This window comes from Oryza glaberrima, chromosome 2 (assembly GCF_000147395.1).
Source record: "Oryza glaberrima chromosome 2, OglaRS2, whole genome shotgun sequence".
NCBI classification, from domain to species: domain Eukaryota; kingdom Viridiplantae; phylum Streptophyta; class Magnoliopsida; order Poales; family Poaceae; genus Oryza; species Oryza glaberrima.
In genome coordinates this window covers 10,468,675-10,492,567 of record NC_068327.1, presented here as the reverse complement: position 1 = coordinate 10,492,567, position 23,893 = coordinate 10,468,675, and the positions used below count along the sequence as shown (strand labels likewise).

General features: G+C 45.5%; 2 protein-coding genes and 2 pseudogenes across 2 annotated transcripts; 2 read left to right on the top strand and 2 right to left on the bottom strand.

Annotated features, from left to right (window-relative positions):
• Positions 1 to 5,053: 5,053 nt before the first annotated feature.
• LOC127762480 (uncharacterized) lies at positions 5,054 to 5,931 on the bottom strand (annotated as a pseudogene).
• A 391-nt stretch (positions 5,932 to 6,322) lies between these two features.
• Positions 6,323 to 7,977, top strand: LOC127762479 (non-specific lipid transfer protein-like 1; annotated as a pseudogene).
• A 1,992-nt stretch (positions 7,978 to 9,969) lies between these two features.
• Positions 9,970 to 13,552, bottom strand: LOC127764591 (GDSL esterase/lipase At4g10955-like). The gene is made up of 3 exons (XM_052289487.1): positions 13,382 to 13,552; positions 11,763 to 11,883; positions 9,970 to 11,132 (listed from the first exon to the last, which is right to left on the bottom strand). The coding sequence occupies exons 2-3, from the start codon at positions 11,822 to 11,824 to the stop codon at positions 10,145 to 10,147; spliced, it is 1,050 nt and encodes a 349-aa protein (XP_052145447.1). The 5' UTR covers positions 11,825 to 11,883; positions 13,382 to 13,552; the 3' UTR covers positions 9,970 to 10,144.
• An 8,509-nt stretch (positions 13,553 to 22,061) lies between these two features.
• LOC127762478 (uncharacterized) lies at positions 22,062 to 23,567 on the top strand. The gene has a single exon (XM_052287004.1). The coding sequence runs from the start codon at positions 22,062 to 22,064 to the stop codon at positions 23,565 to 23,567; it is 1,506 nt and encodes a 501-aa protein (XP_052142964.1).
• The last annotated feature ends 326 nt before the right edge of the window (positions 23,568 to 23,893 follow it).

The window sequence follows — 23,893 nt, the reverse complement described above, 5'->3', positions numbered from 1 at the left end:
AATCACGCTCGCGGTGATTAATTAATTATCGCTCATTAATTACCGTTAGTAATTAATCACTTTCGCGTGTAATCCCATAAATCCTAAATGTATTTATAAAGCTCATCCTCGTTAAGTATAGTTAATAATGTTTGTTCTCTCTTCTCTTATGGTATCACATCACATTAATTATTTTTAGTCTCCGGATGGTTCATCACACATCATCTTAATTATTTTTAGTCTCTGGATGGTTCATCACGAGTGATAATTGACTATCTATCTATTTATTATATACTAAAAGTCCATTAAACTTTCTACAAACGCTCTCAAACCGCCACGTGGCATCATACAAACGCTCCTAAGCCAAACTTCCTACAAACGCTCTCAAACCGCCACGTGGCATCCTACAAACGCTCCTAAGCCGCCACATGGCATTCTAATAAATAATAGAAATTCCTAGAAATTCTAAGAAAAATAACAATACATCTGGTCATTTGTTTTCATTTAAATCGGTAGACCCATTATTTCAAACCGTCATATTTATCTAAAAATATCTTTCCACATCCACCTCCCTCTCCTCCCACACGTAACTCTTTCCCTTTGTACGTAGTGACGTACCGTGCAAAAAAAGGTTATATATGTACGTGCAGCCCATATATATCTCCTCCTTTTCTCTCTACACCCTATTTTATAGCTAGAAATTTAACACAAACATGGTAAGTTAAATGGTCATAATTTAATTTAGAATTAAACTTATAACTTAAGATCAATAAAATCCAAAATATTCTGAAAAAAATAAAAGCTAAACATCGAACCATTGATTTACGCATGTACGAGTGAACTATTATTTTTAACCATTAGATTAGATTAGATCATATCAGATTAAAGTAATTAATCCATCTCCTAATCTCATCCTTACTTGCAAGAGGGAAAAATAAATATATAACAATTGATTTTCGCATGTACAAAGTGAATTATTATTTTGAACCATTAGATTAGATTAGATCAAATCATATTAAAATAATTAATCCCTCTCTCCTAATCTAATATGTATTTGTAAGAAAGAAAAATAAATATATGCTATTCATCTGGAGAAAATATATATATGTATACATGCACGTACAGGAGAGGGAAAAAAAAACATGCATATGTACGTACATAAGAAAACTATTGACCATGTTTTCCTAATCCTTAAATTAGAGGTCAGTCTACCCCTCTGTTGTGGCTCCTTTCTCTCCAGTTTATTTGCTAGGGTATTCTATGTTAATAACTATATTTTAATAAAAAAGAGACCGTATATTTCTTCTGACATAAAACGAACGCTAAAACAGTCAGATTTCATAGTACAATTAAAAGGAGATCACTATGGTTACGACCAAACAAAATGCAACATAATTTATTAATATGATGATGTAAACTTAAACAAAATTAACTTGGTTAAAAATACAAAACAATATTTAAATTTTGAAAAAAAAGAATGATTAAAATTACACTCCAGTATAATATAAAATACACCCTAATTACAGTGTAGTACTCTATAATTATAAATTATAAATGTAAATGCGCAATGAGATTTTGCTAATTATTACTCCTCTCTTTCTACACTTTGACAGTCGCGTGGATGCCTAGCATCTAACGTTTCTACTGGTCATGTACTGGTAGTAGTAGAGGTTGGAGTAGTAGCAATAGCTCAGTTAGAGCAGGTACAATAGCAGGCTATAAGCCAGCTGCAAACATATTTTAAGAAGATAAATCAGGAGAGAGAAGAGCAGCGGGTTACAGATTTATAACCAGCTGTAGCACGGATTCCAAGACACAGTGTGTCTATGACAGGTGTGACTAGGTATTAATAGTGTAGTATGTAACTATTGTATGAATGAGCTATTAGATTGGCGATAGATGGATTGAGGCTAGTAGTTGGCTATACTATTGAACTTGCTCTTAAGAAGGCAGTTAGTGTCACTTTTTACATCTCTCCACATTCTACCACATCGCTAAATGCTATAGTACGAATCTCAACATTAAAATTAAATTTCACTTTAAGGCACCTTTCTATTACTGATATTTTGCTTTGTACCAACCTTTAACCAATACTTTTACTTTGCATAACATATTTTTACCTCTGTGATACTTTGGACCAACCTCAACGCTTCTATCCATCTACATCATACATCAAAAATATGGTATTACATATAACTGTGACAGTTAATTGATCATTAGGAGCCGACATAACCGAGATCATTAATACGTACCCTGTCCAAAATGAAAATATTGGTTTAAGGGTAGTCTAAAATAAGACTTTCGTAATAAAATATGGCCCAAAGTGAAATTCATGACATATATATAGCAATTCTGATTAAAAAGTTATCACATGGAACAATATTCTAACCCTTTTTATGTCTTTCTTATCTAAATAATCTTAACAATTACTCCATGCTTTTTAAGAACGTACTGATAGTGGATATTATATTCATTTACAACCCACTTTTTTCTATAGAAAATTGATAAATATGTTAACTATCTTTTGAATAAAAAAATATTAAATGAAACCACATTCTATCAATCTTCATGTTATTATAAATAGTCTTAACAATCAGCACAAATAAACATGATAACATATATTGTTCCATTATATATTACCCCACGAACATGCATAGATGAATTAGATCAATAATGAAAAAAAAATATCAAAACTCATATTGATATGTTCATGAACAATTACTTCTCAAGATCAACTCTACATATTTTCAGAAGAGATAATTATATATGCTAAAATTTAATGGACCAATTAACGCCATAAACAAGTGTCACTCTATTTCATAAATGGACTCAAAACTAAAAAAAAATTAACTTCCATCTTATCTATGTGTCATTCCTTGAAGGGCGCTAAGCATGGATAACGTAGTATACTCTGCTTCTGTAGAAATGGCGGGGGCATGCATATGACTGAGTAAAGGTGACCCTGGTGAGAGGCTACTATTCGCAATAAAGTTCAACTAGCCTACTTATCGATGCAATTCTTTAGCTGATAATGAATTAAGCGTTAAAATTATGCTCCACACTGATTTTGAGGAGCACGGCTATGTTGATAAAGGACACATGTTTCAAGGCATAAGAGAAGAAAGCCTTGGTAGCCACGGTCGGCTTCACCCATTAGAGGGGCATTTATATCTAATGTTAAATGTTTTATCCCATGAATTGGTATGAGCAATACTTCAAAATATTTATACATATATTTAAACACAAGTGAGGCATGAACAATCAGGTATGAAGTACAGATGATCTTTTTGTTGTATTAATGACATATTAAGTTTGTTTTCTTGGATGGATGTAATCCCATCTATTAAAAAGGCACACAACTTATAATACAACGATAATAAATAGTGGTGACAGGCGAGTATACATATATCTGGGACATAATTATTTCTTTTTGAATATGAAAGATACTATTGTCATTTAGTATATCAAAATTTGTGGTCTAGATATTTATTTTCATATAATTATAAGGTGATCTACGGTCCTTATAATTAATCAATATGGCGAGATGGGATTTCTTTAGCATTATTTTTATAAATAATAAATAAGCGGTTCTTATAATTAATATAGTGAAATACAACTTTTTTTAACAATCTTTTATATATAAGTTGCCCACGCATCTGCACGGGCTTCCTTCCTAGTTTGGGAAACAATCATAGCTAGATTGTTGGATGACACTTTGGGGAAAGAAAAATAAAAAAGCAAAGGCAACCTAGAAGGATTAATATTTTTTTTTACACATCAGCACCTCTATATACTAATTAAGGATGAACTTCTGCAAAAACGATTAACTCACATGTAAAACTACAACCCAAGCCAAAGTTTGTACTACTGTACATATTGAGTTTTCTGAGATTTTCTCAATAGGAACAAAGAAATATGAAATTAATATGGAATTGAGCCTTAAAAAATAGCAAAACTTCATGGGAATTTCGAGAAATTTGGGAGGTCTCACTCAAATATTTGTTGTCAATGGACCCATGTAAATTACAATTAGCACGCTCATTGTTATAAAATTTCCTTATTCATAAAGTGTTGCAGAAGCTTAAATGGTTATTCTGTATTAAATCACCATGTTGCACATGAGCAAAATTTAAAAGACGACTATCCTATAGAGAGAGAGAGAGAGAGAGAGAGAGTAACAATTACAAAAATGAAGTAATGTGTAATTTGATTGGATTACTACCCTGACCCTCTAATGGCTTGATCATTCATCGCCCAATCAGTGGATCGGTATATGCACTTGCTCTAAGCTTGCTGGAAACAACAAAAAGAAAAGAGCACTTATATTACAAAAATGAATGTGGAGTAAATCAAACGGAAAGGGAACCTAATGTTGTTCATGAACATGCAGAAGCCTTCGTATCTTGTGCTCTTCCCATAGGTGGAGACCAAATGTTGGCTAAATCAGCCGGCTGTTGTCGCATAGGAAAGCGGCTTCGACTTGTGAGAGGCATATGCAAGTCAGGGAATCAAATTGGCTCAGTGACTCAGTGTAGACGGTGCAGGAAAACGGGCAGTGTTGCACACTTATATAGGAGGAATTGAGAGTTATAAAGAGAATCAATGAGATTTATCATGACACCAGATAATGGCAGTTTCTGGTTTACAATTGTTGAAGAGGAAACAAACCATGATGGAGACGATTAGCATGGTTTGCATGAGGAATTGCAAAAGACTTATCAAAAGAGTAAATTGAATTAACTATGGTGTCTTTCCCAATTCATGGCAGAAGGCCGACGGGAAGATGATGGGGTTCAACTGGACTGAAACATCCAATTGGGCCTTGTTTTCATATATGGAAAAAGTACACCGAAGGTCCCTCAACTTGGCAACGGGATAAAAAACATCCTTGAACCACAAAACTAGATATGTTGGATCCCTTAACTATATAAAACCGGTTAATAGGGGCTCTTCGACGGTTTTGATCCCGGTTTTGATCTACGTGGCGGCTGAGTCAGTGTGGGACCCACATGGGCCCCACATATCAGCTGGCCACGTCATCACCCTCTCCCTATCTCCTCTCTCTCTCTCTCTCTCACTCTACTGTTATCTTCTGGCGACTAGGCAAGCCGGCCGGAGGCGACGGCGCAGGGCGGCCCAAGGGGCACCTCTTCAACCGGGCACCGTCGCCGCTGGGGAAGGAGCCGTCGCCGCACCAGAATGGTGGCCAGAGCAGGCGAAGCGGCGACGGTGGCGGGCGAGCACTGTTGCGGAGAGGCGGCATCGGCGGGCGAGAGCGGTGCGGCGTCGACGGGCTGGAACGGTGCGACGTCGGCAGACGAGAGCGGTGGCGGCGGAGGGAGCGTGCCTGCTCATTGGCGGCGTCATGGGCGCGCAGCTCCCGGATCTCGTCCTCCCACCTCTCCACCCTCTCCTCTCCTTGTGGATCCTGCACACGCCAAATTCACAAACAAACCAGATTGCATCGATTGATTATGCTGCTCGTCATCAAGCAACCAACCAAACCAATTATTTTATTAGCGGGTGTGTGTATCCATGGCCATGGCTATAGATGGTGGTCTTACGAGCAGAGGCGGTCCTCGAAGTCGGCGGCGAGGTTCTTGAACAGCGCATGCCCCGTCTCCAGCATCTCCGACACCTGCATTGGCATTGCAATCTCATCGATCGATGAAAAATTCAGAATGACAAATAGCGAAATTAATGAATGGAGAGAGGTGGACCTGGCGAGTGAAGGCGTCGATGGCGAGGAGGATGCGCTGCACGTGCTCCTCCGTCTCCGCCGACGCCGCCACCACCTCCTCCTCCTCGCCGACGGCCATGTCGTCCTCCGTCTCCGTCATGGGCCCGGTGGTGATGTTGACGACGACCCCGGAGGAGGCCGCCACTCCCCCTCCCGCGCTCCCCTGGCTCACCATCTCCTCCTCTCCCTGTCCTCCGTTGCTCTGCACGCATCCATCCATTCATCCCAAAACTCAGATCAGATTGAGCCATCAAATTTTCGACCCAAATCAAAAATCAAATGCGCCTCAACAACTGAACTGATTGAGACAGTAGATGAAATGGAACAAGTCGATCAGAACGGAATCGCGTGGCCTTGGTTCCATCAAAGCAACGAACGCAGCTGACGACCGAATCCAATCCCCCACAACGAACGCAGCTGCCTGGACTCGCGGGCCACGACCGCGGCCGCCTCTGCCCCATCGATTCCCGGGTGCGCTCGCCGCCAACACCTCACCCGCTGCCAACCACGACCGCGCGGCCAGCCAGCCTCGCGTGAGCGCCGCATCCACGACCGCCTGCCGCTGGTCTCCCGCCGGTCCGCCGCCTGCGCCACCCCTTCCCCATGCCGGAGAGTGAGATCGGGGAGGGCGAGCCCGCCACCGTGTTCGCCCGCCGCCGCCCTCCCCTTCTCTCGTGCTGCATCGTCGGCCGTAGGAGAGAAGAGTGTGTGTGAGAGAGAAACAGCAGAAAAGGGAGAGGAGGGAAAAGACATACTGATATGTGGGGCCCATGTGGGTCCCACACTGACTCAGCCGCCACGTAGATCAAAACCGCCGAAGGATCTCTGATGATTGGTTTTGTATAGTTAAAGGACCCTGTATGTCTGGTTTTGCTGTTTAAGGATGTTTTTTATCCTGTTGACAAGTTGAGGGACCTTTGGTGTACTTTTTCCTTCATATATAGGCCTGGTAGTGAAATGAAGATCTAACGGTGGAATAAGTTCATCTGAGGTGCCTTAACTTGTCAACGGATCCGATTTTCGTCCTTCAACTAGAAAACCAGATACAACGGGTCTCTCAATTGTCAAAACCAGTGCAGATGAAGTCCCTCAGCGGTTTGGAAGACGGTTTTGGCTGACGTGGCGCCTAAGTGGCTAATTTGACTCGGTCTCCATTTGACGTGGCATCGACGTGGCGCTTACGTGGCAATTCGATTCGGTAAAAACAATAAACCCCGTGGGACCCACGTGTCAGTTTCACACACAAATTAATAAAAAAATGGTGGGGCCCACATGTCATTCTCACCCGTTGTCTTCTTCCTCCTCTCTACCCATCTCCCCTCTCTTCCCCTCTCCTCTCTCTAGGCGCGCCGAGAGGGAGAAGCGCGGCGGCTGCCGGTCGGCGGGGAGAAGGGCGGGGCACGACAAAAATCGATCGGGGAGGCCAGCCGGCGGGGAGAAGCGCAGGGGGCGACAGCCGGGCCGCTGATGCCAGAGGAGCTGTGCGCGGCGGCAGACGGGAGATGGGAGAGGAGGGAGCGGCGGCCGGAGCTGCGGGCCGTCGTCAGACTGCGGGTAGACGATCACGGCGCTGGCGGGGTGCCTGACGTACATCACGCCGGGGAGCCCCAAGGCGAGACCGGCCAAGGACTGCTGTGCCGGCGTGAAGAGCACGCTGGGTAGCCCGGCCGCCGTCGCCTGCCTCTGCGGCGCGCTCGGCCTGGACTTCGGCATCAAGATCAACTACACCCGTGTCGCCGCCCTCCCTGCCGCCTGCGGCGGCAACTTCTCCGCCCTGAGCAAGTGCAACAGTCAGTACAACCAACTCACTCCGATTTGTTTCTTCGTCTCTGTTTTTCTTCAAATTTTTTTTCGCTTTGTTCTTCTTTTTGGGTGACTATGGTTAGTAAACCTTTTACATTTCCCTTTATATAGTAGTACCTAGTTATAGATCAATTTTATAGTTTGTCTATGTATATAATTCGATCTCTTTTTCCTTGGCAGAGAAATTTCCCGGCGCCTCTCCTACGGGAGGTAAAGCAAAATCCTGAATCCTTGTCTGATTGTTCTTGTCGATCTGATTTGAATTTTGATGTAAATGATCAAATAAAGGATTCAATGCCTAATTATCCTCAGTTTGGATCCCACTAACTGAAATTTGTCCCCGAGCACCGTCGCAGCCTGACCTCGTACCACGCCGCCGCCGCCGCCGCCGCCGCCGCCGCTCTCGCCACCGGTGGCAGCGCCTCCACCAGCGGCTGCACCCCCGCCACCCTCCTCCTCCCCCAACGACACCGCCGCGCACACCACCCCCCACCCTCCTCCTCCTCCTCCCCCGTAGCGACGAGGCGGAGGACACGGACGACGATGCCGTGGTGGCGGCGGCGCGAGGCGAGGGCTTCGCGGAGGCAAGCGAGAGCTCCCTGATGACTACTTTGCTCCGCCGGCGCCAGCCACACGCCTCGCGGAGCTCGAGGAGGACCACGCCCGGGACGCGCTCGCGGCGGAGGCAGGTTCCCAGCGGCGGCGTGTTGCTGGAAGAAGGGAGGAGGAAGGATGAGAAAGAAGAGAAAGGAGAGAGGGGATAGAGAGAAGAGGAAGAAGTGAGGATGACATGTGGAGTCCCACCATTTTTTATTTCCTGTGTAGCTGACATGTGGGTCCCATGGTTTTATTTTTTTTTATCAAATTGCCACGTAAGCACTACGTCAATGCCACGTGGGATAATGACCTAGTCAAAGGAGCCACGTATGCGGCCACGTCAGCCAAAACCGGATACAATACTGTCTAAGACCTTATTTGTACGGTTTTGTAAGTTGAGGGATGCGTTGTATCTGGTTTTGCGCTCAAGAGATGAATTCCGAACTCGGCGAAAAATCGAGGGACCTCAAGTGAACTTATTCCTCTAACGGTTGATCTTTGTGGCACAATGTTGATCCAATGACTGAAATAACATGATGACGTGGCTCACTGTGAGGCTTGCTTTATAGCAATTAATGCATGCTAGTGGGTACCACACCAAACTCATGCGAGAATTGTGGAAGGGATCTCTAACGCGGAGCATGCGCGCATCGCGCGTGGGGGCTTGGCTCAAGCATTGCTCTTTGTAGGTCGAGTATAGGTGACCAAATGGACCGCACAAAGGCATGCCAGCCCAGGCACGACTTCACCACAGTTGGCCCAAACACGGCACATCGACGTGTGGACCATGCCTGCAAGGCCCGTTTGGCATAGCCCAGGCAGACCAGCCCACCTTTTTTTTTCACCGTAGTTTTCCTTTTTTTTTTTTACCCCTATTATTCCTGTTTTTCCCAAATTTTCCATATGCTTTTCCGATCCCCCCAGAAAAAAAATCTCATGTGTTTTTTCTATTTTCCCTATTTTTCGTCATTTTTAACAACTTTTTTTCCATATTATTCCTTTTCTCCCTTCTTTTTTCCCTTTTCTCCCTTCTGCATTTTTAACAAGATCCATTAAAAAAAAGAGTAAATTTCAGAAAACTGCAACTTTAGTGACAAACTATTAGTTTGCTGTAACATTAGCGGCATATTTTAGTTTACTGCAACAATAGCGTGGGAAATTATCAAAAAACTGCAACTTTTACATTATATGCTGCTACAGTTGTCACCTATATGTACTGTAGTAGCATATAAAGTAAAAGTGTAGTTTTATGATAATTTCTCACGCTATTATTGCAACAAACTTAAACATGTCGCTAATGTTGCAGCAAACTAATAGTTTTGTCACTAAAGTTGTAGTTTTCTGAAATTTACTCTTAAAAAAAACATCTCGAACCTACTCCCATCCTCCCCGAATACCAAATATAAGAAGCTCCGACCCCTTCCACTTCTTTAAGTTTCTTTGGCTTGGAAAGCAAAGGAAATATAGGGATAATATTTCATGAAGCTTCCTATAAGGAGATTTCCAATATACTGTTAGAAGCTGCACTGATTTTGAATTTAGAATTAACTATAGTAGATTCTCTTCGCCACTTCAATTGCCTACCCTTTTTTCATGATTGTTATCAGACCATGTAAAAATTCTACTTAGGATTATTCTTAAAAATCAACTTTAAAATTCAAAAGTAGCTTTGGCTTTTAAAGAAAAGCTTAGCCGCGAGTTCTACATTAATGACATTATATATTTAAAACAGTTAATATGGTTCAAACCAAGTAGGAAAAAAAAAACAATTTATGAGCATAAGAGAGAGGTATGCTCACCCAACACCAGAAAATGATCAAATAACGAAGAGCTACATGAACACGAACATATGTGTAAAGACTGACAGATCGTTGCTCCACGAAATTACAAGTTTTTTTCATGTCAACAGAATCAGAGGTTCAAGAAACATCTATTACAGCATATTGACAGCTACAATAGAGTGGAACGAACCACAATGAATAAACGAAAGTGTAAGAAGGGTCTCCTAAGACATTTTTTCCAATGTCATGCACCTACAGAGTACCGATATTTACTGCACTGCAAGTTCAGCTCAGGCTGCCACCACTGGCTGATGCCATGAGCATATTTGAAGTCCGGTGAAGGGCTTACGTTGACAATTAAGTCTGCAGATGGAAGAAGGTGCAGTGGTTCCGATTCCCATCCTAATGCCTTGTAAAACAGATCTCCTATGGAATTTTGGGTTGCGAGCTTCTCGATAAATCCAGCACCGAGATCCTCCATGTTCTTCCGATGCTGGAAGTAGCCGATGTACTCTGAACAGATATGGTCTCCTGGATTGACAAACAGATATGGCGTCCATGATGACAAAATGTGGAAAGAATCTTCTGCAACAGACCTCTGGCTGCTCCCCTCGCCTTTTCCTTTCATTGCAATGGCTAATCCAGCAGTAATTACACTTCTTGCAATGCGGAAACCATGCTTCACTCTCTCATCACTTATCCTCTCGATTGGGGCGGCAACAAAAGGTGGGTTGAAGAGATAGCTTTCCAAAAGCACACCCTTTTTAACCATGTTTCTTCCAGTAAGGATGGCCATACCTGCGCCCAGTGAGTGCCCAGCTAGCCAGATGTTTGAGCCAGGGAAAACCGAGGCGACGTTTTGGACAGCTTGCATTGCAATTGTAAATCTTGAGGTCCGATGGAGACCATTTTGGACAAGGTGGAGGTCAAGGGCGATATCCCTTGAGATGGTTTCCTTCTCAGTTATAGTGCCTCTGAAGGCAATAACAAATCTCGGTGCATTATCAGCAGAAGATTCTTTACTTGAAGGAGGATTGAATTCAAATATTGCACCGAAAATAGACAAGTCAGCATCATCGACAAGCTTGCGGATCAACTCAAAATGGAAGAATTCCCACCAAGGAGGTCCCAAGGCTTCAACAGATTGACGACCTAGTTGCCGGTCCCTCTCCAAAACATATACAGCCTGAACTAAGCATGCAGCCACAGATCTCCGATTATGCTCACAGTTCCTTTTGAGAGTTCATAAACGAGGGAAAAAGTTACTTCCACCAATTTAATGCACTACGGAAACTGTTCATCACATCTGTACTCCTAGCAAAATAATCATATATGTGCACTCTGTGGCAATAGCTCCAACAGGCAGCTGGTTTTGCTGATCATCGATGAAGATCAAGGTGATTACTAGTCCCTAAATTCATGCTTCATTGTCAACACTACATACATAAATATGAAGCTCAATCCACAATGAATGAAACTCCAAAAAGATTGTCTGCACACTTTCATGCATCATATTGTAAGACATGCCATTTTTTTCTTTAACTATTGACATACCAATTATGACTAATGCCCTCTTCAAAAAAAATACAAATGATGGCTGTGACAAGTTTGTTAACATGAGAAGCTTTTGTAATAATAAATGCCTAAATGACCTAATATTATCTATCATAGAAATAAAAGATAAGAACCAACCAAAACCTTAAGACATTTAACAGAATTTAGTTCTGTGCATGCATGTGCATAAAAATTAAAAACGTAGATTAAGTGCAGCATCTCTACATAGTACATACATAATAATTCAAGAATCACAAAATTTTCCAGGAAATGTCATGTAACACTGTAATCACAACAGGAGCACGTACCAATTAACAGGATTCAGATATGTTGGACCTGAGATACCAAAGATATCTCTGTCCACAGCCATCTGGCTATGCAGAGTCACTCTTCACTTTATTGGACTTTATAGTGATGAAAAACATAACACTGAAACATTAAGAAAAAATTAGCACATAAAAACTGATACTGGTGTCAACAAATGAAAGTATTGAAATCCTCAAGAAAAAGCTACAAAGGTGGTCACATTCAAATGCCATCTACTTTGGACCGAGAGTGTGGTAGTTAAACAATAAATAAACTAAAGAGCAGGCAAATAAGTCCTTAGGGTAGTTCGAAGTATCTATGTTGGTCTGTTCAGCACAAGGTGAAACAGGTAAACACTAGCATTCATATGATTGGTTGGCAACTGAAAGTAATTTCTCAACGCAGGACTCTCCCATGCAACGAGTTCCATTCGTGACAAACAAATCACAAGAAAACACTACATCTGATAATCTGTCTTATAATCATTAACCAGTGTATTCGTACAAGCAAAAAGCACTGACATTGAGTCAGTGACTCAGTGAGACTTACATCAACAAAGACAAAAGGAATGAAACTAAATAAAAAGTCCAGCAATTGACAGTTCTGGCATAAGGTAACTGGTGTTCCAACATTTCAGTGCTTAGTGGGCATGAGAATGATCAAAGGAAGTGTAAAAGATAAGTTTTTTTTGTTCACCGAGTGTAAAAGACCAGGTTCAAAGCTGGTCATCAGGTGAAGCCGTGAAGGGATGAAGCCATTCTCCAACTAAAATGCAAATTTGGTTTTTTAAAATATTCACTTTTGTGAATCCTGTGAGAGATGTTGCTAAAATAAATACACATGGTGACAGCTCCTTGCTTTAGGCATTTGGCACCAAATCTTTCTAGATAAGGAATTTGGCACCATCTCTATCCTGTACCAACTTTATATTTCCCACATACTTCACAAGCCTCCATTTCTAAAAAGTGTAATGACTAATGATTCCCGTAAGCTAACAGACAGATGCTTCCAAAATATGCTTACATCAACCACCCTAGGATTGAACCTTTTAGGGCTAACAAAAATAATCTTAAAAACAGATGCACATACGATGTTGACTTGCACATAGTAGTTTAGCAGCATCTGCATGACTGGCATGAAACTAGAACATCCGGGTGCGCGCCAAGGAGCACCACAAATCCATGCCGTTTGCATCTCATGAAACTAACTAGCACATCTGTGTATTCAATTTCAGACAGAATGGTCGCCACCGCCATTACCTTACTTGCCGACTATACAAAAAACGCCCAATTCCTACTCGGAATTTGAAATTGAGCCACGAACACAATGCCTACGATCGTCATATTCCATAAAAAAAAATCCCCAGCAAGGGCCTCTTCTGCAGACCAATAGTAATACAGAATAATAATACTAGTAGAAAGAAATCGCAACGCGAAAAAGGGAAGAACAGGTGCCAATCCAGGAGCAATATTTGCGACGTCCCGGTTCCCCCAAAACGCAGAATATGGCTAACTAAATCGGGATCCCCATCCAGAGAAACCGGCAACCAAGAGGTCCGGCGAAACCACCTCGAGCGGAAACCGGGGAAGCTCGGAGCGGAGGAGGCGGGCGGGGGGCTTACCCTGACGACGAGGAGGAGGAGGGCGGCGGCGAGGCGGGGCGCACTGGCGCGGCGACGCTGAGGAGGCAAGGCGGGGGGCGGTGGATCTGGGCGTGGGAGAATGGATTTTGCGAGAGGCGAATTCGGGATGGGAGAGGCGGAGAGACGGTGACCCGAGAACCCGACCGAGAAAGTGACCGACTCTGTTTTTATCTTTTTCCTTTTTATTCTCTTTAGATGTAAAGTGACTGACCCGATCGAGCAGTAATAATCTGATCGTAAGACATACTAGTATTTAACTATTTACCACTTTTATAAATGGTAACTAAAAATTTACTCATATGTTATAGATACATACTGATTCACATACAGTAGTAAATCTTTCATTATCGCCTTTTAAAAAGGGATGTCTAGATGGCATTTGACAGAAAAACACCTCACAAATCATATGAATTCTAGACCGTTGGATCGCTTTAAGATTCGTGCTGCAGTTCTAACCCTAACTCCTCTACCTCCCCTCGTCATTCTAGGCCGCCGCCCCCACGCGTCGCCACCCCACGTGCCGCCGCCCGGCTCGCCGGCTGGCCGAAAGAGCCCAACGGCGCCGGCGAGCCCCCCTCCTCCCCTCCCCCTGGCCGGCCTCCTCCCCTACCCCCTCTCTTCCCTAACCAACGGCGTGAGTGCCCCTGCCTAGCCGTCTTTCCCATCTCCGGCGGCTTCCCGCCGCTGGATCCGCCACCACTAGCCACCGCCTCCTAATCACTAGCCGTCGGATCCGCCGTCTCCTAGCCGTTTGCCCCCACCGCCGATGCCGGCCCACCGCCCTCCTCCATCCCCGCGGCTTCGGCGCCGCCACCGGCGCCTCGCCGCCCGCCAGTGTCCACCACCCACCGCCGGGCCGCCGCCTCCCACGGCCATCCATCTAAGCCCGGTGATCCCCCTTCTTCCCCCTCTCCCAACCCCCCTCCCACCCCCATCCCAACCCGGGACCCTAAACCCTAATTCCATTGCTGTCGTCGGGGTCGCCAGAGTTGGAGAAGGTGTCGCCGGGAGCTAATGTCGCCGGAGCACGAATCACAAAGCAAATCCCATGGTTAGTAATCTGCATGATTTTGGGCTAAAAATCATTCGACAGCCATTTAACAATTCCGTTTTAAAAATGGCAAATCATTAAATGCTCCAATGGTTGAAGATTGGAAGACATGTAGGGCCGGACGTCGGAGGGAATGTGAATATGCTTGGGTATAGGGTCCTATGGACTTTTGTTTCCTTTTTGTTAGACCTAAGATTGATATGAAAATGCTAATCTCTCTGATCCAAAAATATAAACACTTGTAACATGTGTTCTTAAAATGTGCAAGATTCTTGTATATTAAAATGATCTTGTATATAAGCACTTATGGAACTGATCTTTTACGGAAAATGCACATACATACTTGTAACTTGAAGCGGAAGGAATATAAAATTCTTGTAAATATTTGCGAAGTGTACGCAGCTTTAAAATATAGATGGGACAGAGAACAAAGATGTTCACTCGATAAGAGTAATCAAACACAACATATATCATATTTTTAATTTAATTAATCACATAAATGTCTCGATCATTGTTTGATCATTGTTTGTGGCGTGCATGCGCTATGAAGAGACGTACTAATCTGTTGGATGTTCACACCTTGTTATACTAAATTTTAATGACACATGACTACTATAAGGGGTAGGGGTGTCTTGAGAGTCTGGGATGACACGGGTTGTAGTTGTGTCAGTTGACCCACCATACCTAATAAGTAGATCCGCCCCTTCACGGTTTGTTTTATATGGGCGTTTCCGTTTCTCAAAGGTGACACATAGTGAAGATGAATGTTCTTTTTTTTCTTCTTTTCCATTGCCGAACCTTGTCGAGCACACTGCAGGAGCCGATGCTATGAAAAGAAAAATTGATTTTTTTAAGAATAGAATAAAATAACATCCCGGCCTTTGCTCAGAAGAGCTACAGCCAATTATTATAATCTAGCACTATGTAAGAGTGTAATCCAAATGAAAACTAACACACCAACCAAAATTAAAAGGAAACCAAACTAGACAAAATAACATTATTCCTGTCTATTGGTAAATCTTCATCTATGATTGGCAAACAGTTGCATAACCGTCGTTTTAAGCTTATGATATGTAACAATTAGGAACTATCATCAGAATGGCCAATTCTCGGTTAGATCAATGTAATTAGCATTAATTAACAATATCCATGAAAAAAATTTGATAGTTATGAACAAAGATCACTCTCATCAATACATCGTTGGTGCAGGTTGCAAACCGAACAAAGATTGAAACAAATAAGAGAATTAAACAGAATAGAACATACACCGTGTTGATCTGGTTGCCGATTCACTGTGAGCGACATATCTTGAGGCTGATGGTCAAATTAGGGGGTCGTTCGACTTGAGACCGATGGTTTATCCGTTCTGCGGTATGTAGACAATATAAGATTATATTTTTATCCAAGAATTGTCCCACGTATACTATTTTTGTAGAACTTTATTTTTTTTCTCGTTCTAACCATCAATATATATATATTATATATATTCTCTCCTCCTCGTTTTCTCCCTGAACTTATTTTCTCTGCATATTAATGAAAGCATAGCAATCTTTTAATCTCTTGATTAATAATGTTTTATCTTTTAATCCCTTGATTAATATATCTTTGATTAGCTAAAACAATAATCTTTTAGTGAACATGGCGAAGTGTACAGGTAAGTAAGATGAGTCCTGTGGATACGAGCAACCAAATAATATATTGTGGTTTTATGCTCAACCCACGCGAGGCTACACGCACGTGTGCGTATTCAGTTGATCGTGTGCTAGGGGTGGTAAAGAGCCTAAATTTTTAGGCTACAAAATTGAGTTATTTCAAAAATAAAGTGGGCTTAATTTTTTATTCATTTTAACCTAAACTTATATTACCTCCGGTTTAAATATATGACGCCGTTGTATTTTTATAAATGTTTGCCCATTCATCCTTTTTTAAAATATTTGTACAAATAAAAAATATTTAAATCGTGCTTAAAGAACTTTCGATGATAAATCAAATCACAGTAAAATAAATAATAATCACATAATTTTTTAAATAAGATAAATAACCAAAGATATATAAAAAATCAACGGCATCGTATATTAAAAAATACGAACGCAGTATAAGGCTAAAATAGGATTACGAAAAAAGCTATCCACACCTATCGTGGGGTGGGCTGCTCTCACTGGGCGACGAGATGAGAGACGACCGAGATGTAAAAGTACGGGCCATGGACGGTTTCGGAGTCGGAACGACGAGGGGTCGAGCCCGAATCGGGATGAAAAGTCCAACCTCTCCCGATATAACGGTTATTTCTTCTCCATGATTTTTTTTCTAAAGAAAAAGAAAAAAAAAACAAACCTAGCTAGCTAGGCGGGAGCGATTTGTAACTGCGTCAATGGCGACGGCGGCGGAGTCGCAGGGGCTCTCCCCGGGGTTCAAGTTCAATCCGTCCGTCGAGCAGCTTCTCTGCTTCTTCCTCCTGCCCTACTTGCAGCACCGACGCCTCCTCGTCGACGGCGTCGTCTTCCTCGACGACCCGGCGAGCGCGCCGCCGTGGGCGCTGCTCCACCGCCACGGCCGGGGCGGCGAGGACGAGGCCTACTTCATCGGGCCAGTGCCCGCAGGTGACGGCCATGGTGGCCGGCGGCAGCAACAGGTGAGCCGCACCGTCACCGGCGGCGGCGGCGGCGGCAAGTGGATAAAGCAGAGGACGGAGCGGCCGAGAGGGGAGGAGGAGCCGGTGGTGGTGTTCGGCGGCGAGACGTTCCGGTGGGAGGAGTTCAGCCTCAACTTCCACGCCGACGAGCGGTGCCGGAGCGGCAGCACCGGGTGGGTGATGCACGAGTTCGCCGTCGTGCCCCCCGCCGGCTCCCGCGTCGCCGCCACCCACACCGCCTGCCGCATCGCCTTCACCGGCCACGGCCAGAAGCGCAAGCGCGTGCCCGACGGCTACGTCTTCGTCGACGTCCATGTCCAGACCGCCGCCGCCGCCGCCGCCGCCGTCGCTCCTCCGTTGCCGATGTTGTCCTCGTACGGCGAACCACCGCACGAACACTTCTCTGACGATCATCCGCCGCCGCATTCTTACACTTATTACACCCAAGAATACCAGCAGTTCTTGCCGGCGGCGGAGCAGAGCGATCAAGAACAGGAATACTGTGCACCGGAGCAGCAGAATTTCCAAGATTATCACGTCGCGGCGGCGGAGCAGACCGACCAAGATTACTTCTATACGGAAATGATCAACCAAGAACAGGATTACGCATACCAGCAGCAAGATTACGCATACCAGCAGCAGCAACAGCATCTCTTCCATGGAGATTTCCTCGCGACTTCGCAGCAGTTTCTTGGTCAGGATCACGAGGTGATGGTCACTGGCCTCGGCGGTGGTCTCGTCGTCTCCGACAACGGCGAGCACGCCTCCGCCGCCGCGCCGGCTACAGAGCCGCCGGTGCACGACGTGTTCTTGGAAACTTTGGTGCCTGAGCCACCTGAAAATGCATATGTTGACGGAGCAGGGGAGTCCGCCATGGCATCGGCTAGCTCAGCTGGTGGCGCGCCATTATTGGAACAACCCTTTGCGACGCCGCCGCAGCAGTTTCTTGATCAGGAGCCGGCGCCGGCTGGCCTCAACGACGGCGGCGGGATGATCTATAACAACAACGGCGACGGCGAGCACGACGCCGCGCCGGCTGCGCAGCCGCCGGCCCGGTACTACAGCGGGCCAGTTCCGGCAGTGGACAGCGTGTTCTTGGACAAGATGCGGGAATATTTGATGGCTGATGCGAAGGGATTATGCCGAATTGATGCGCCCATCAACAATGGCGAACACGCCGCCGCCCCAGCGCCGGCTGCGGATGATCCGTTGGCTGCTCAGCACGGCCACGGCGACGCGCCGCCGCTGCCGGTGCCGCCCGACGCGGCGGAGCTAGAGCGGGTGGTCGGACATTTGTTGAGAGAAGTGGAGGATATAATCAAGGTTGCGGCGGCCGGTGGCTATGGAGGCTCGTCGGACAAGCCGCTCTCCGAATTTGACAAAGCACAAAACCAAATTCTGGCCAAGTTGATGGCAGTATTTAATCAAGTAGCCGAAAGTTAATCTATGTTTACTTGTTGTTAATCTCTGATGTGACCTGACATGATGAGAGGCGTCATACATCTGAAAGAACAGCTCTCACCACGTTCTTTTGCTTGCTGGAGGCCTGGAGCGATGAGATCAGTGTGTACCCGTTCTCTGTTTGTAACTGGTAGGCTAGAACACGAGAACAATCATTGAGAGTGTAAAAGATTTCTCTATTCTTGGCAGCGTCGACTTGTAAACAATGTATTTCTTTTCTTGTAAATAATCTCCTGATTCACTCCGAGTTGGCTGCAACTCCACCAGTTGGATTTGCACAAATTTGTCGTGGACACAGATTTGAGGCCGATCCGGCTTAATTGCGTCCCTTTCCTCTCCTAGATCTGGCCAAAGGGGATCAAGGCCGCTAGCAGCGGCAGTAGCAGAGTGAGCAGCGGTGTCGGCTTCCCCACTCCCATCCCTCTCCTAGATCTGGTCGGAGGGGAGGAGGCCACCAGCGGCGGTAGCAACAAAGAGGGCTAACGACCACCACTAGATCTAGCAGAGGATGGCTCGGTGACAATGACGGTTTGCAGTGAGGTCAGGACGGCAACAGCTACTGTGGCGAGAGTTGCGAACAAGCTTGGGTGAGGCAAATCTTCCTTCAATGAGGTTGGGAGAGGCGGATCCATCGCTACCAAGCTCAGGAGTGTCGGATCCGTCATTACCAATCTCAGGAGTGGTGGATCCACCGTCGATGGGCTCAGGATCTAGGCGGTGACGGCGGTTGAGGAGACGCGTGCCTAGGGCTTGATAGCCTGCCGCGAAGGGGCAGTTAGCGATGGTGGATGAGACATGCGCCTCGGCCTCATCCTCGGTTGTAGGGCTGGGAGAGGTGGATTTGGACCTCGGCAACGACGATAGGCGTTGCGACAACGATGACTTCTGTGATTTGGGATTGTGGATTTTAGGGGGGGTTTTTTTTTTAAGAATGTGGATTTGGGTTTCTAAGGTAGATTTTGGAGATGGGGGCATGAATTTGTATATTTTTTGTGCAATTCTTTTCCCTGAAAATCCTTATCACAGGCGGTCAGCTCAATCTCTCTGTGAGTGAAGTTTCTTTTTTACTGGCAGCCATCAAGATGTTGCCTGTAAAGAATGGATTTCATATGCAGATAGGCACCCGCCAATGAAAAGTTTGTATTTGCACTGACCTTCGGTTACTGGCGATGCCGCCGGCCGCCAACAAAAATCCATTTTGGGTGTCAATGTAAACCCATTTTGTAGTAGTGTAGTCCTCGAAGCCCGGGGGGAGGTGCCTTCAACCCCATCGCATGTAGTGAGCAACAACCAAGCAGAGGGAAGGGACGTCGAGGAGGTGTTGGCGATAGAGGGATGCAAGGCAGGGAGGCCGGAGGTATGCGGATACGGTGGCCCTTAGCCTCCAGGTGGCCGGATATGGCAACCCAATGGGGAGGCAACCTTTAGTGGGCTCCTAGGCCTCACCACCAAGGGGAAGGCCGCTACCGTCGGTGCCTGCGAGGCTAGCCATTGCCGTGGTGCCCGCAAGCCTGGCCATTGATACCTGTGAGATCAGCCGCATCTGCAACACTTGACAGGCTAGCCACCGGAGCCCGCGATATCAACGTAGGTGTTTGTGAGGTTGGCCTTGGCCGTTGGCCGTCAGCCGCCTAAACGAAGAGTGAGAGGTCGGACGAATAGTAGAGAGCGAGAGAGCAGAGAATGGGGAATAGAAGAGAAAGAGAGCGAAGAGATCGAGGGATAAGGCTTGGGCTGTTCTCGTTTTTTAAAAAACTGAAATCACGTCGGCTTAGAGTTTAGAAGTACCGGCACTAATGTTATCAGTGTTGTTTAGGGCCTATTTGGTTCTCTACCATACCAATTAATTGGTAGTACCAAAATCTAGGCAAATTTTGGCACTACCAATTTTTTGGTAAGGCAAAGTTAGCTAGTCTATGTTTGGTTTAATACCAATATAAAGCCAAAATTTAGTATGAGAGTGAAGAAGATTTTAGAATGTAGCCAAATTGAGCGTGGACACTACCAATTATTTGGCTTCAATCCAAACTAGCATATTTACTATTAAAGTTACTAATATTTTGATAGGGTCACGTTTTGGCTTCAATCCAAAACGGCCCTTATTGTTTTAATGAATCGGTATTGATGTGTGTCTCATGGATATGCCATATATTTCGGTACTAATTGGGAGCATGCGAGTCAAAGAGTAGCAAAACTTATCAGGGTTGGGTTTTGTCCAACTGGTACTGATAAAGGGTATCGATATACTCCCTCCGTCCCATAATATAAGAGATTTTGATTTTTTTCTTGTACTGTTTAACCATTCGTCTTATTTAAAAAAATTAGAATTATTATTTATTTTATTTGTGACTTACTTTATTATCTAAAGTACTTAAGCACAATTTTTTGTTTTTTATATTTGCACAAAATTTTTTAATAAGACGAGTGGTTAAACAGTACAAGAAAAAGTCAAAATCCCTTATATTATGGGACGGAGAGTAGTAGTGAAAGCATCAATCCTATTCATACAAAACCTCCTTCATCCTCAAATATTACAACACAGTTAACAAAAATGGCAATATAGTTGCTTACATGAAAATAAGCACATCGATCGTTCATCTTAGGCCGTGTTTAGATTTTTTTTTTTTTTGCCAAAAACATCGCATCGAATGTTTGGACACATACATGAAGCATTAAATGTGGACGAAAAAACCAATTGCACAGTTTGCATGTAAATTGCGAGACGAATCTTTTGAGCATAATTATGCCATGATTTGATAATGTGATGTTACAGTAAACATTTGTTAATGACTGATTAATTAGGCTTAATAAATTCATCTCATAGTTTACAAGCGGAATCTATAATTTGTTTTGTTATTAGTCTACGTTTAATACTTTAAATGTGTGTCTGTGTACTTCAAAAAATATTTTGGCCAAGAAACTAAACACAGCCTTAGACTATAAATCACGAGATAAGAATAGACAAAAATATCCTTTATACATATTCAGTGGTACTCTCTCTATGCCATAATATAGACACGGTCAAACTCAGCACGATCTCCAAAATAACTTCTATATAAAATTATAACCATATAAAACTAAATTGAAATATCAATGATATTATTTTCAGAAAATAAAATAAAATTTATATTATACTAATTATTGATTAAATATTATAAAAATTAAATTTTAAAATACGTGCACGTCCTATAGAACGGAGGGAGTATAATTCCAGCAGTCTTAGGAATTCTCTCGTCGTAAGAAAACACCTTCGCATATGTGCCGTTCCCCGTGTATTCGGCCCAATCCCTCCCTGCCCAGTAACGGCCCTAAACATACAGCAAGGCCGAATCGGACTCGGAGACCCAATCCCGCAGCCCGCGAGCGCGTTTATATAGACACCGACACCGGGCCCCCGCCTTCTCAAACACATCCTTCCCGCCCGCAAACTAAATCCCACCGGCCACCGCCTCTCTCCCAAAAACCCTAGCTAGGGCTAATCGCGAGGGCGAGCGAGCGATCAAGAAAGGAGCCCCATGGCGGCGGCGGCGAGGTCGCAGGGTCTCTCGCCGGGGTTCAAGTTCAATCCGAGCGACCAGATGCTCGTGGAGCTCTTCCTCCTGCCGTACCTGATCGACGGCGAGCTCCCCGTCCGCGGCCTCGTCCTCGTGGAGGACGACCACCTGGGGGGCCTGCCGCTGCCGCCGTGGATCCTCCTCGACCGCCACGGCCGCGGCGACGAGGACGAGGCCTACTTCGTCGCCCCGATGGGTGCCGGCGATGGGGCCCGGCAGGTGCGCTCCGTCGCCGGCGGCGGCAAGTGGGTGAAGCAGAGGTCGGAGGGGAAAGGCGAGGTGGTGGTGGCCCCCGGCGGCGAGGCGTTCCTGTGGGAGAAGTTCAGCCTCAACTTCCACCGCGACGATCGCCGGAGCGGCAGCACCGGGTGGGTGATGCACGAGTACATCGTCTCCCCACCCGCCGGCTCCGCCGTCGCCGCCTCCCACCGGGCCACCCACATCGCCTTCACCGGCCACGGCCAGAACCGCAAGCGCGTCCCCGACGGCTACGTCCTCGTCCTCGACGACGCCGTCCCCGCCGCCGCCGCCGCTGCAGCACCTCCTCCGGAATCCGAGCAGAGCAATCAAGAGGAGCAAGAATACGCTGCTTACACCGACCAAATCCAGCAGCAGTGCTTCGTCCCGGAGCAGCAGATGAGCAACCAGGAATACTTCCCGGAGGCGGCGGCGGAGCAGAGCAACCAACAGTTCTTCGTGCCGGCGGAGGAGCAGAGCAGCCATCAGTTATTCTTGCCGGCAGAGGAGCAGAGCAACCAACAGTTCTTCATGCCGGCGGAGGAGCAGAGCAGCCATCAGTTCTTGCCGGCGGAGGAGCAGAGCAGCCATCAGTTCTTGCCGGCGGAGGAGCAGAGCAACTACCAACAGTTCTTGCCGGCGTTGGAGCAGATGACGCAGAGCAACCAAGAATTTGCTTACGGCGAGCAAAGCCAGTGCTACATTGTGCCGGAGCAGCAGCAGCTGAGCAACCAAGAATACGCTTACAGCGAGCAAAGCCAGTGCTACATCTTGCCGGAGCAGCAGCAGCTGAGCGACCAAGAATACGCTTACAGCGAGCAAAGCCAGTGCTACATCTTGCCGGAGCAGCAGGAGCTGAGCAACCAAGAAGCAGAATATGCTTTCGTCTGCTACGACGAGCAGCAGCAGCAGCAGCAACAGAGCAAACAAGAAGCAGAATACGCTTTCGCCTGCTACGACGAGCAGCAGCAGCAGCAGCAATACTTACATGGAGATCTCACATCGTGGCAAGAACCCTTGGTGACGTCGTCGTCCTCGTCATCACAGCAGTTTCTTGGTCAGGAACAGCTGCTGCCTGATGGCCTCCTCCTCGACGGCTTTGGCGAGATCTCACAGCAGCAGGGCGACCAAGAATACGCGTACTGCGAGGAAAGCCAGTGCTACACCATGCCTGAACAGCAGCAGCAGAGCAACCAAGAAGCAGAATTCGCTTTCGCCTGCTACGACTAGCAACAGCAGCAGCAGCACTACTTCCATGGAGATCTCACATCGTGGCAAGAACCCTCGGAGACGACGACGTCGTTGTCGTCTCAGCAGTTTCTTGGTCAGGAGCAGCTGCTGCCGGATGGCCTCCTCGACGGCTTCGATGAGGTCGAGATGCAGAATATCATGGCTGGTTTGGTCGCAAATCAATCTCCATAGCTCTGGAGGGGGAAGAGGCTGCAATCCATGAAGATCAACATTGTTTGTTGCCGAAGCAGGGGCAAGGTTGCTGACAAGGAATCAAAGCAGCAGCTGCCATGAATTAGTTTATGCTTTAGTTGTTGTAATTAAAT

Coding starts and splice junctions, on each gene's coding strand:
- LOC127762478 (XM_052287004.1), top strand. CDS start 22,062: ATGGCGGCGGCGGCGAGGTCGCAGGGTCTCTCGCCGGGGTTCAAGTTC.
- LOC127764591 (XM_052289487.1), bottom strand. CDS start 11,824: ATGGCTGTGGACAGAGATATCTTTGGTATCTCAGGTCCAACATATCTG. Junction 11,133..11,762: donor TATCTGAATCCTGTTAATTG/GTACGTGCTCCT, acceptor AACTCTCAAAAG/GAACTGTGAGCATAATCGGA.